At 43.5% G+C, this 14,174-nt stretch overlaps 1 protein-coding gene across 1 annotated transcript in view; it reads left to right on the top strand.

Moving 5' to 3' along the window:
- The window catches only part of PANK4 (pantothenate kinase 4 (inactive)), a 107,158-nt gene extending 93,392 nt beyond the window's left edge, over positions 1–13,766 (top strand). Inside the window, exons 17-19 of the mRNA XM_068242777.1 lie at positions 1,769–1,869; positions 2,915–2,983; positions 13,378–13,766. Coding sequence (XP_068098878.1) covers positions 1,769–1,869; positions 2,915–2,983; positions 13,378–13,591 — 384 coding nt within the window. The 3' untranslated portion in view covers positions 13,592–13,766. The remainder of the gene's footprint in view (positions 1–1,768; positions 1,870–2,914; positions 2,984–13,377) is intronic.
- The last annotated feature ends 408 nt before the right edge of the window (positions 13,767–14,174 follow it).

Below are 14,174 nucleotides of genomic sequence, written 5' to 3'. Positions count from 1 at the left end.
CCAAAGCTCTGCCTCTACTAGGAAGCGCTCCCCCGACATTGCCCCGGGGATTTGGGAAGTTTAGATACAGCGATCTGCCGTGGGATAGCTGCGCTTTAGATGGGGTGAGTGTAGAACGGGATTGTTAAGAGGCTTCAGACTCTTTCAACACCACCCACCCCATATGGCTAACCTTAACCACCTACCTAATCATAAAGGGATACTTGGGTCTAAGAAAATAAAAATCAGCTTTAAGCACCGGGGGCTTCTACTAGCCCCCTGCAGCCATCCTGTGCCCTCGCAGTTACTCTCGGATCCTCCTGTCTCCCGCTGCCAGCTACTGTCGTTTTCGGCCGACAGACTTACTGTGTCTGTGCAGGCCTGGCCACACATCTCCTTCTACGTGTAAATGGCCAGACCTGTAGGCAAAACAAAAGTAGCTGACCGCGGGGGACAGGAGGATCCAAAAGTGACTGTGTGGTCACAGAACAGCTACAGGGGGCTGGTAAAAGCCCCAGGTGAGTATAACTGATTTTTTTTTCTTTGGCTTCAGTATTCCTTTAACTGCCCCCCTGCCCCCCCCCCCCCCATCCCCCCACCAATCGTCCAAAACCCACAATTTTTCGGGGTTCATTGAAATATCGTCATTGAGGGGAAATGTAGGCGCCCACCTCCCAAAGTTTGTCTCAATGCCGATATATCAATGGGCGCCTATGGTGGGAGCACACACACTTCTGCCTCTAATGGGCGGCCAAATTTCCCATCACTGGCAGTTCCCTCCTTGGGAACATGTTCCATTCCGGGAGGTTGTTTGTAACTTGAGTCTTGTATTATACATGCTGGTACTTGATACATGATTTCCCTTTGACTGGATTGGGACATGGGTAAAGGTCTGGAAGGCCTCATACTGAGGCTGGCACTTTACTACTGTACTTCTTTTCACCTTTCTTTTCTGATTGGGTGGCTTGGTGGCATAGATAGTACTTCTCTGGCCACACCTGCTGAATTCTATAAGGCTCCTTTCACATTTTGAACAGTACTTTGCAATTCGATATTAGTTAAATTGCCCCACAACATTGCAGAAAAATCACATGTAGTGCGTTATTGCATCTGAACTCGACGGGCCGTGAGCAATGTAATAGGCCCATATCATTGCATTTGCATCACAATGCAGAGGCACCCCATCATCTAGCTCAGAGTTGATTGGCTATCAAAATTAAAGCTAAAAACATGGATGAAATCTGAAGTGTCCAACCACACTGCCAAACTTATTTTAGCCTTGGTGCCAGGATCCCAAACACTTCAGCAGTCTGGTAACCACCCACGTCAACTGTGAAGTGTAACATAGAAAGAAAATAAAATGGACACAGTTCATACACTTTAGAACCCTTTCATACAGAGTGCGCTGTGTTGCAATGGATAATATCACTGTATCGTTATGCATTGAAATTACTTTGGTGTTTTTACATTGAGTGCAGTGCGACTGGTTTTGATGCAGCAATGCACTGAATCCTTGAATCCTGTGCATAAACTGGGTAACGTGTGTTTACTTGGCAGTGAGGCATACTTTCATTGTACTGTATACTTTAATATATGATAGCAGCACAGCAGCAACTCGCATTGTGAGTTTTTGGCTGTGTTGCAACACAACTGACTGTGTGTGAAAGGTGCCCTTGAGCTACTGCTTGGGACCAACTGTAACAGACATTTATGTCAGCTTTCTGTGTTATGTGATTGCATTGACATTTTTTACTAAAGCGTGTACGTGTGATCTGCATTCCTGTTACAGGTTATCCTAGCATGTAACTCTGGACCTGCTCTCAATGATGTAACTTATAATGAATCTCTTATTGTCACTGAGCGAATAGCGGAGATGGATTCAGTCATACAGTAAGTGCATATGAAAACTACAGCCATTCCTATTTTTTTATTGTTTTTATTCTCCAGATCCTGCTAAATAACAAGCCCAATATATTGCAAGCATTGAGCTTTATTTCTTACTCTTAGGGCTCTTCCAATCTTAAGGCTCTTTCAGATGGGCAGTTGACAGGCAGTGAATTTACTGCCTGTCAGATGCGCTCTTGCATCAGCCGGGCACTTGTTAAGTGATCAGTACCAGCTGCCCTCCGACTGTATTTTAATAGCATCTGAATGGCGCTGGTGGGCAGCATACAGGAAACTGAACTGCCCGACAAGCATGCAGTTCAGCCTTCCGTCTGAAAGAGGCCTAAGTGCAGCACAGTTAAGTGGCTAGTACACTGTCATTGCAGCCCAGGTCTTATTCCAGGCCAGCATAGTGTTTTAGAACATTTGTGAGGCATGGGTCACACTTGAGAAAATCTGCAGCGTTTTGCTGCATACAAAAAAAGCATGAGGAATCGCTTTTAATGATGGTATATGGTGCTGCTGCATTTCTGGATGTCTGTGCGATTCCACATAGTGTTCAAAAAAATCCAACCTGCACTACTTAGCTGCAGAACGTGTGAATTTTTGTATTGAAATCAACAGCTACTGTAAAAAAAAAATGCAAGTTAAAATGCACCGCAAAACACACTATTGTACAGCATAACTCTTGCGAGGGATCACCTGCAATCCCAGCAGATGCAAGTGTGATCCCTTCCTGTTAATATAACCTTTGCTAATCTGTACAAATCTGTAAAAGATTGTATATAAAGTTTTATGTAAAGTTAGTGTTACTTTTAGAAATTATGGATAATGGGATGGTCTAGATCAGTGTTTCTCAAACGCATACATACATGCACAACCAAAATTGCTAAAAACACAATAAAATGGCAGTAATGCACAAGGCAGAAAAGAGTCCATTTTGGTTACAGGTTGTTTGAATCTGTATGCATGTCGCCTCCTCCCTTTTTTTTCAATCAGTAACCTTATAATGTTACAGTGCATTTTGTAAGCAGTAGCTTGTCTCTTTCAGGTCTGCATTGCAGAATGAGCAGTTAATACTGGTCCAGACAGGCTCAAGTTCTCCTTGCTTAGATCTCAGGTGAGTTTTGTTCAGGTTGGTGCATGTTTCCTTTGTACATGGAATATATCCTCAGCTGCATTTTTAAATGGAAACTCAACTGTCGCTCTACAATTGCCACAGATTGGTGCAGTACTAGTCTTATCTGTAGTTTAATGTTGTTGAATGTTATCTTTCAGTTTCAATCTGCAGTCAGCGAAGTATTTCCAAAACGATCAGTAAGCTCTACTACTCTGTGTACCCTGTTTGGAGAACTGATGCCATGAGCCTGTACAAAAACTCCTGCCTTGCAGCATGAGTAATTATTTGCACAGCTCCTCCACAGTCAAGCCAGCACCCTCTATAGAATTATAGCTCTTTATTCATTTAAAGATAGCATGACCGATATCTTCAACAGCGACAGCAGCGCTGTTTCGATCAATGGATCTTTCTCAAGCTGCATAGGATAATGTCATTATCCTATGCTGACATTCTCCTATGCAGCTTGAGAAAGATCTATTGATCGAAACAGAGCTGCTGTTGCTGTTGAAGATATCTGTCATGCTATCTTTTAATTAATAAAGAGCTATAATTCTATAGATGGTGCTGGCTGGACTGTGGAGGAGCTGTTGGAACGTCTGGAGTGCAGAGACGCTGGAAGCCCTTAGCACATCTCCTTTTCCTGTCCTTGGGTGCCTTCTTTACGCTGACTTCTGATTATTTGCACAGGACAGGAGGCTTTGTATGTATTTCAGAATGTGAATATGAGTAACAAAGGTTTTTAGTGTATAATGTGGCTGACCCTAGATACAGTGGGATGCGAAAGTTTGGGCAACCTTGTTAATCGTCATGATTTTCCTGTATAAATTGTTGGTTGTTACGATAAAAAGTCTGTTAAATATATCATATAGGAGACACACCGTGATATTTGAGAAGTGAAATGAAGTTTATTGGATTTACAGAAAGTGCACAATAATTGTTTAAATAAAATTAGGCAGATGCATACATTTGGGCACTGTTGTCATTTTATTGATTCCAAAACCTTTAAAACTAATTATTGGAACTCAAATTGGCTTGGTAAGCTCAGTGACCCCTACATACACAAGTGAAAATAATGATGAGAGAGTATTTAAGGGGGTCAATTGTAAGTTTCCCTCAGCTTTTAATTTCCTTTTTGAAGAGAAGCAACATGAGGGTCTCAAAACAACTCTCAAATTACCCGAAGACAAAGATTGTTCACCAACATGGTTTAGGGGAAGGATACAGAAAGCTGTCTCTGAGATTTCAGCTTTCTGTTTCCACAATTCGGAACATATTTGGGAAATGGAAGACCGCAGACTCAGTTCAAGTTAAGGCTTGAAGTGGCAGACCAAGAAAAATCTCAGATAAACAGAAGCGACGAATGGTGAGAACAGTCAGTCAACCCACAGACCAGCACCAAAGACCTACAACATCATCTTGCTGCAGATGGAGTCACTGTGCATTGTTCAACCATTTGGCGCACTTTACACAAAGAGATGCTGTATGAGGCCTAGTGCACCAAAACCGCTAGCAGATCCACAAAACGCTAGCGGTTTTGGGTGCGGATGACAGAGTTTAGTCCCAGTGCACACCGGGCGGATCTTGATGCGATCCGCCGGGTGTTCACCGGCCGCATCCGCATCAGCATCCGCATGGCTAATGTATCTCTATGGGCTGGTGCACACCGGCGGTTTGAGGTTTTTAGCAAACCGGAAACGTGCAGCAAGAGGCACGTTTGCGGCTTGCTAAAAACCTCAAACCGCTGGTATGCACCAGCCCATAGAGATACATTAGCCATGCGGATTTTCAGGCGGATTCGGCCGGCGGATCCGCCCAGTGTGCACTGGGCCTGAGAGAGTGATACAGAGGAAGCCTTTTCTCCGCTCACAGCACAAACAGTTGAGGTATGCTAAAGCACATTCGGACAAGCCAGCTTCATTTTGGAAACAAAAATTGAGTTATTTGGGCATAACAAGGGGCGTTACGCATGGAGGGAGAAACGCTGCATTCCAAGAAAAACACCTACCTACAGTAAAATATGGTGGTTCCATCATGCTGTGGGGCTGTGTGGCCAGTGCAGGGACTGGGAATCTTGTCAAAGTTGAGGGACGCATGGATTCCACTCAGTATCAGCAGATTCTGGAGACCAATGTCCAGGAATCAGTGACAAAGCTGAAGCTGCGCCGGGGCTGGATCTTTCATCAAGACATCTAAACACTGCTCAAAATCCACTAGGGCATTCATGCAGAGGAACAAGTACAATGTTCTGAAATAACCATCTCAGTCCCCAGACCTGAATATAATTCAAAATCTGTGGTGTGAGTTAAAGAGCTGTCTATGCTCTGAAGCCATCAAACCTGAATGAACTACAGATGTTTTGTAAAGAGGAATGGTCCAAAATACCTTCACCCAGAATCCAGACTCTCATTGGAACCTACAGGAAGCGTTTAGAGGTTGTAATTTCTGAAAAAGGAGGATCTACTAAATATTGATTTCATTTCTTTTTTGTGGTGCCCAAATGTATGCACCTGCCTAATTTTATTTAGAGAACAAGCGACACCCATGCTAACCTAGAAAAAACAAATATATAAGTAGATAAATACTACTTCTACTTACATAAGAGATGTATTGTGCTATCCACGTAATGATTCCTGCGAATATTATAAAGGAAAAGCCGAAAATCCTATTCTAGGCATTGGCCATTTTGCCAAGCTAATGCTGACATCATATCCTCCCTAACTCTTGTTTTCCCCCCTCCCTTCTCTTGCTCATTGTGTATTTATTAGCTGCCCTCCTCCCAGAATCTTCAGAAACTCCCACTGAGGTGTATACTAGGAACTGCACTGTCATATTTTTTTTTTTTTATTTACTCCTCCAATCGATGAGTCACTTCAGCCTTGCTTGCAAACACAGGTGATCAGAGGCTGTTCCTGATAAGCAGCTAGGCAGGGAAATAAAGGGAAGAGGAGGAATATATTATAGATAAAAAGAACCCCCAGCATGCAACTGAATGGCAATGGCTATTAAAGGGCCAGTGCTCCTAAAGTATGTGAGAACTCCAAACCATAACAGCAGAAAACGTTTTGCAAGTTTTGAATGCAGGATTAGCATCTTTATCACTTAATACACTCAGACCAGTTGCTGTTGAAATTTGATTTTTATGGTGATGATACTGCTTTAAAGAGAATCTGTATTGTTAAAATCACACAAAAGTAAACATACCAGTGTGTTAGGGGACATCTCCTATTACCCTCTGTCACAATTTCGCCGCTCCCCGCCGCATTAAAAGTAGTCAAAAACAGTTTTAAAAAGTTTGTTTGTAAACAAACAAAATGGCCACCAAATCAGGAACTAGGTTGATGTACAGTATGTCCACACATAGAAAATACATCCATACACAATCAGGCTGTATATAGCCTTCCTTCTGAATCTCAAGAAATCATTTGTGTGTTTCTTTCCCTCTGCAACTCACTGAAGAGTTATAAGCTGATTGTTTGTTTACTCTTGCAGACAGCTCTGCCCGGTTGTCTGTAATTCTGCAGTATGTGACTCATCAGTATGTGAACAGAGGATTTATCCAGCTTGTAAAAGATAAGAGAGCAGAGAAAAGCTGGCTTATGTAAATAACACACACACACAGGGGAGTGTGCATAGAGGGGGCATGCATAGCAGATCACACTGAAGAGTTGGCAGCCTTCCAGACACAGGAGGACAAGTCCGACAGGGGAAAGATAAGCTGATTTATTACAGAGATAATGATGGTAGAAAGTGCTGCAGTAAGCCAAAGCACATTATAATAGGGTTTAGGAACCTGTAGGATGGTAGAAAACACAATGACATTTTTGTTACAGAGTCCCTTTAAACAATTATTGTGCACTTTCTGTAAATCCAATTAACTTAATTTTATTTCTCAAATATCACTGTGTGTGTGTCTCCTATATGATATATTTAACTGACATGTTTTATTGTAACAACCAACGATTTATACAGGAAAATCATGACAATTTACAAGGTTGCCTAAACCTTCGCATCCCACTGTAGATCTCACAAAGCAGCATCAACAAAACAGAACGGTTTATAGGCCAAAAGTAGATACAAAATGTAAAAACACAACTTTTAGGCCTAGTTCACAGGGCTCGGTTGTGTTGCAGAATAATTCTGCATGTCAACTCCCTGCCTATACCATTCTATGGGCCTGTTCACAGCACTGCGTTGCAACTGATTGCGTTATTCTAGCTCGCTGCATGCAAGCTTTGTATTAGTCTATGTCCAGTCTCTCCATTGCAGTTCAGTTGCATAACGCACTTGTTCTAATGTGTGAACACTGTGAACCTAGCCTCAATAAAGCATAATAAATTACAGTACTTAGAGACTCTGAAGTCTCCCTATAATGAGGTTTTTAGTTTAAAAACCTCATTAACATTTATAGTCCGACGTAAAACGCAGCAGAACCGCGGCTGAAAACCCCCTCGATTTCCCCCCAACCTCACGGGGGTACACAAAGGCAACTTCCGCATAGAGGCAGCGCAGCTCTGCCTCTATGCGCGTCAATCAGCGCCGATCGCTGCCTCTCCCCTGCCCCTCTCAGTCTTCCTTCACTGAGAGGGGTGAGGGAGAGGTGGAGATACGCGCTGATTGACGCGCATAGAGGCGGCAGAAAAATCCACGACCAAGAAAGTCGTGGATTTTGCCTGCCCTGTACCCCCATGAGTTTGGGGTGATTGAGGGGGTTTTCAGCCGCAGCTCAGTTCTGCGGCGTTTTAAGTCGGACTATGTTAATGAGGTTTTTAAAATAAAAACCTCATTTTAGGGAGACTTCAGAGTCTCTTTAAAGGGTACCTTAAGTGACATGAGATAAACGTGTATGTACAGTGGCAGGCAAACACATTTTTTGTGTTCATTTTCTGCCTGAAAGAGTTAATATTAAACTATGCAAATTACATTTTGTCCAGTTGGACTATAGTATCCCTCACTGATGAAGAATTAAGGTAGCCATACACTGGTCGATTTGCCATTAGATCGACCAACTGACAGATCCCTATCTGATCAGAGAGGGATCGTATGGCTGCCTTTACTGCAAACAGATTGTGAATCGATTTCAGCCTGAAACCGATTCACCATCTGCTGAGCTGCTCCTGCCGCCTGTCCCCCCCCCCCCCCCCACCCCGTATACATTACCTGAAGCTGGCTCCGGGTCCTCTTCTCCGCGCTGCACAGCATCCCGCACCGCATCCCAGCGTACACTGTGTCACTCCGTGACCAGGAAGTTCAAATAGAGCGCCCTCTATTTGAACTTCCTGGTGACTGGAGTGACACAGGAAGTTAATGTACGCTGGGATGGAAGCAGGAACAGAGCGGTGCAGCGCGGAGAAGATGCCTGGGAGCCAGCGTCAGTTAATGTATACCTGTATCGGATCCGCGGCCGCTAGCGACGCGATCCCTACCCGCGGGCGATCGACGGTAATTTCCCGCACGGCGCGAACGACGATCGTGCGTTTAGCGCGAACGATTGGCAGCAGACTCGATCCCAGTGATCGAATCTGCTGTTGAAACGGCGGCAAATCGGGCCAGTGTATGGCCAGCTTTACAGCCATAAATACTTTTCTGGCAGATAACTGGGCTTCTGAGTGCAGGAGATGGATAAAAAAAAGTCAATAGTTCACATATGTTACCTCTGTAAGACACGGGACTTTGAGCTGAGATAAAACATAAAGTAAAGCTGTGGGATATCTAAAAACCATTTTTAGGAGTAAGAGGATAGATGCAATTGTTTACTTCCACTTCAGGTTCACTGATTAGATACACTTGAGATAATGGCTTTTGTGTGTAGTATGGAAGATAAATAGATCAGTAGTATAGAAAAGGGTCTAATAATTTTATTTTTAGTTTTTATAGCTTTATTTTTAAGATTGTATAAATGTGACCATACATTTATAGATTTACAGCAGATTCGACCATCAAATAGATTTCTGTCAGATGCCTGTCAAGTCTAATCTGACAGGAATATATCTGATGTGTGCCATATACTAGGAATAGATTTCAGAATGAAATCTATTGGAAATCTATCTAAATGCATTATTTGACCATTAGCTCCAATACAACTCTATGGGCCATCTTTCTGCTGCCAGCAACAGATCGACCTAGATCTTCCTTCCTGTCAGATAGATAAAATCCATTGAAATCGGCCACAAATCGATCGATCAATAGATTTGAAAGAATATATTTCTGATCAATCGATTCTATAGAATCGAATGATGGCTGAAATCGACCAGTATATGGGCCCCTTAAACCTCCTGGCGGTCAATTGAAACCGCCAGGGGGCAGCGCAGCACTATTTTTTTTTTTTTTTAAATCATGTAGCTAGCCTAGTGCTAGCTACATGACAGCCGCTGTGCAGCGGCATTAACCCCCCACCCTCTTCGATCGCCTCCGGCGATCCCATTCTGCACGGGATTTCCATCAGGGCTTCCACTGTCGCCATGGCGACGGGCGGGATGACGTCATCGATGTCGTGACTTCAAAGGGAGTCCCGATCCACCCCTCAGCGCTGCCTGGCACAGATTGGCCAGGCAGTGCCTGGGGGGGGGGGGGGGGGGGGGGGGGCGTCACGCCGCGGTGGGTAGCGGTGAATCGGCGTGGCGCAGTGGTGATCGGGCAGTACACGCAGCTAGCACTCACCGTGTACCAAAAAAAATTATGCAAATCGGCCCAGCAGGGCCTGAGAAATCCTCCTGCGCGGCATGGCCCAGCTCAGCTCGGGCTTACTGCCAGGAAGGTTGAGACGGTCAGTTGCAGCTTAGAATCCACACTCTGATCATCCTCTGTTTCAAGAGTTTAACTTCTATTCAGCTGACAAGGCAGAGTAGATAATAAAACTTGTAGTGACAGCTGTGGAGCTCAATATGACCGTGACGTGCAGCGGTTGAAAGATACACAGAGAAAATGGTGCACCCTGTGAGAAGATAAATGACCACTCCAGAGTAGGCCAGCTCTGGAAAGGTGGTTTCAGAGAATCTCCTGTACGGGCTTTACAGCCTCTGTAACCAAATGCGACCTTTCCATGGCTGGCCTGTGCCTGGGTGGTTGCTAAGTGCTCTCTTTTTGACTATTTGCACTTTGCCTTGTTATGCTGAAAAAGAAGCATGAGTAATGGCCTTTTGAACTTTCCTGCGCTAAATCTTCATCATTTGCCTTCTCCCTGACAGATTACAGGCTCTAAAGAGACTCTCTGAAGCGAGAATAAATCTCGCTTCAGAGCTTATATTCAGCAGGGGCATGTGTGCCCCTGCTAAAACGCCGCTATCCCGCGGCTAAACGGGGGTCCCTTACCTCCCAAATCCCCTTGTGGAGTCCCGGGGATCGCTTCCGCATAGAGGCAGGGCTAATGGCCGCAGCCCTGCCTCACGCGCGTCTATCAGCGCGTATCTCCGCCTCTCCCCCGCCCCTCCGTCTTCCTTCGCTGAGAGGGGCGGGGGAGAGGCGGCGATGCGCCGCTGATAGACGGCGCTGAGACGCAGGGCTGCAGCCGTTAGCCCTGCCTCAACAGCAGCAAAATCTACGACCAAGTTGGTCGTTGATTTTGCAGGGGGGGATTTGGGGGGGTAAGGGACCCCAGTTTAGCCGCGGGATAGCGGCGTTTTAGCAGGGGCACACATGCTCCTGCTGAATATAAGCTCTGAAGCGAGATTTATTCTCGCTTCAGTGTCTCTTTAAAGGGAACCTGAGGTGAGAGGGATATGTAGAGTGACCTGTTTATTTCCTTTTAAATAATGCACATTGCCTGGCTGTCCTGCCGATCCTAATTACTTTCCAGAGAACCAGACTGAATTCAACAATCTGTTCAACAAGCTCTTTTGCATAGATAACTACTCATTTCTTCACTCTACTGAAAAACAGAAAACTTCAGATCATTTCTTAGTAGGGCTAGTACTATGTGTGTATGTCTATCTCATCATGTCACTTCAGGTACACTGTAATCCATAAAAAAAAATTAAAAACATTTGTCAAGGTAAAGTGCATACAATTACAACAGCCTGGAGTACTTTTCACAACCTTCATAAGGGCTGTGTCCTCAAGGGCAAAAGGAATAAAAATACAATATCTACAAAAAGACAGGATATAACAGATATACAGAAGAAGGTCCAAATTACACAAAGAATTGCCTGTGTGTAACAGGGACAAGAAATACAAAATTTAACGAGAAACTGTAATCAAGAATTGAACTTCATCCCGATCCGTAGCTGATACCCCCTTTTACATGAGAAATCTATTCCTTTTCACAAACTGATCATCAGGGGGCTCTGTATGGCGGATATTGTGGTGAAACCCCTCCCAAAGGAAACTGAGGACCATGGTCCTGGCAGTTTCCTGTCTCTGAACCTCATTGCATTGTGGGAAATGGCTTTTTACAGCTGTTTCCAACTGCCAACAAAAGCAAGGAACCGCTACTTCCAGTGACATCACCTGCCAACAGTAAAAATGTTACCTTGTGAGAATGTAAATCAGGGAGAGGAAAGCTTTTATAATGGGCAAACACTGACTAAATCATTTATACATAATGATAAAAATTAAGCACTTTTTTTTTTACATTATTTTCACTGGAGTTCCTTTTTAAGGCTGTTTGTTGTTGTAAGCACTTCACCATGCCAGTTTAGATTTCTATGAATGAAGTGCTGCCCTCCTGTAATTTATTATATGCTTTGTTAAACATTGTGGTTTTCCTTTTTTTTTTTTTTAAATCTACTATTGGCCTATAAATCATTTTTCTATTTTGGTAATATGGTTATGCAGGAATCCATTAACTGGCAATAAATGTTGACACTCCTGTCTCCCAGTTTCTGTAAGAACTGTTTTATATAGAGGGTTGAATAATAAAGATTCTTGCTGGAAGATGTTTGTGGCTCATTGTCACCTCTTGGCAGAGAGCAAAACATATGTATGATCATGAGAAAATGGTAACACAGAATGATCACAAAAAGGCACTTCAAGCAACATTCATCTCATATGAAAGTATAATGCTTGGACAGTAACATATCTGCTAACTGAACATTATCTTCACCTCCTTCCCTCCACTTATTCTTAACACATCATCCTGAAAAAAACTAGACATCTTTAACCTTCCTAATCCTGAAATTTTCAGTACCAGTCCATCAGCACTGGGAGTTATGGGTATCTAAACGAAGCAGCACCAAATTCATCTGCTTTAAGGCCTGTTTCCACGGGCAGCTGAACTGTGTGCTCAGCAAGCAGTTACCAGGCAGCAGTGAGCAGTTGCCAGGCAGCAGCAAGTAGGCAGTGAAAAGCCTCTCAAATTCTCAGAACTACCAACTGCTTGTGGAAAAGGACCCTTAGAGAAGGAATTCTGGCACCAAAAAAGCATGGGATCTAATGGTTATTTTTCACACAGCAGTGAATGGAGTTTGTGCAGTCACCACTAGGTGACACTGTTGTAGATACAGACAAAAAGTACCCATATAAAGAGTTTGGCTCAAAAATATATTTTTGACCACCACCCCAAAAAAGGAAAAGAGTGCGGCATGCTAAGTGTACCACGGCGGGTAATGCCAGGTATAGGTGCCCTATGTAATATAGTTGCCCCCAGTATAGGTAGTAAAGTTGCCTCAGTATAGGTAGCTAGTATATTTGTCCTAGTATAGGAAGCTAGTATGGTTACCTAGTATAGTTTAGATAGTATAGTTGCCCCAGTAAAGGTAGCATAGTTGGCCCTAGTATGAGTAGTTTGGAAGAAGGGGACGCGGGGATGGTCCCGCCGAGTGGTTTGTTTCTGGTGTTATTCAGACACTACTGCAGCTAATATCAGAAACTTCTGATCTGCATGCTTGTCCAGGGTTAAAAAGTATTGGAGGCAAAGGATCCGCAGCATAGCCAGCCAACTGGTATTGCTTGAAAGGAAATAAATATAACATCCACCAAAGCTTCAGTTTTCATTTAAAGGAGTTAGTAAAACTACCACTTATAGCGTAAAAGGACCCCAATAGAAAACCATATCAATTGCTTTTAGTTATGACTGAAAGGACAACTGTTCTTCAATAATGTCCATGTTTTCCTATGGCTCAGTTCACACTATACGCATCTTAACTGAAATGCTTTTTCACAGTGCACTGCTATAGAAAAAAACGCATCAGTTTTTCAGTGTTTAGTGTTAAATAGGCCTTAGTATTCAAATGAGGAGCAGATCCGAATAAAATGTAAGAGGTTGATATGACTGGAACAATTTTTCAACAAAAGCAGAGCTTCACTTTTAAGAGCGCACACACTTTCTTTTTCTACCAACATGTTTGGAGAGCTTAGTCATATTTGTAGATATTAGTATAATTCCTGGTACAACCTGCTCCATACACAAATCCTCCATCTCGTGATAATCTCTATGAATTTGTGTTCATTGCTTCCTGCAGCCGCCTAGACAAAGGGCTGGCCATGCTGGTGAAGGAGAGAAAAACTGATCTGGTCATCATTGAAGGCATGGGACGGGCCATCCACACCAACTACTATGCCGTGCTTCAGTGCGAGAGCCTAAAACTAGCCGTGATCAAGAACTCCTGGCTGGCGGACCGGCTGGGAGGCAAAATCTTTAGTGTTGTTTTCAAATATGAGACTCCACCCAAATGAGGCCACTAGCACTCCACTGCTACCCATTCCTCATCACTAGTTTTATTCTTCCGTTGTAAAAAATGTATTTTTATTACAGGGATGGGGGGATGAACTGCTGTATTTATATCGTGCTTTTGTGCTGAACTGAAAAGGACAATATGCGTCAATATAAATAAATTTAAATTATATACTATATTAGCTGTTTGTTTTAATTTGCCTTTACATGTTTAAGAGAATAGTTAGTTTTATGTAGATCCAGGGGAAAAACTGGATTATATGCAGCTTTCTTTTTTCTCTGTTGCTTTCATTCTTGTGGATGCCTTACTACAGTAGCTATGCCACATATTTCACCTGACCATAATTCAGCCTCTTCATTGGTGCTCTGATTTGTAGTCGGGTGGATAACAGGCATGCATACCTACACCCTGAGCCCAGCTGACTATAGTACAGTGCCTAGTGCAGTGATCTGCAAACTTGTAGTTCCTTAACAGCTGGAGAGCCAAGTCCCACAATGCATTTGCCTTTATGAATCATGACCGTGGCTGTCAGACTCCTGCAATGCATTGTGGGACTTGTAGTTCCTTAACAGCTGGAGAGAGAA

Source organism: Hyperolius riggenbachi, chromosome 6 (assembly GCF_040937935.1).
Source record: "Hyperolius riggenbachi isolate aHypRig1 chromosome 6, aHypRig1.pri, whole genome shotgun sequence".
NCBI classification, from domain to species: Eukaryota; Metazoa; Chordata; class Amphibia; order Anura; family Hyperoliidae; genus Hyperolius; species Hyperolius riggenbachi.
The sequence above is the reverse complement of the archived record's forward strand: the minus strand, read 5'-3'. Positions and strand labels throughout refer to the sequence as shown.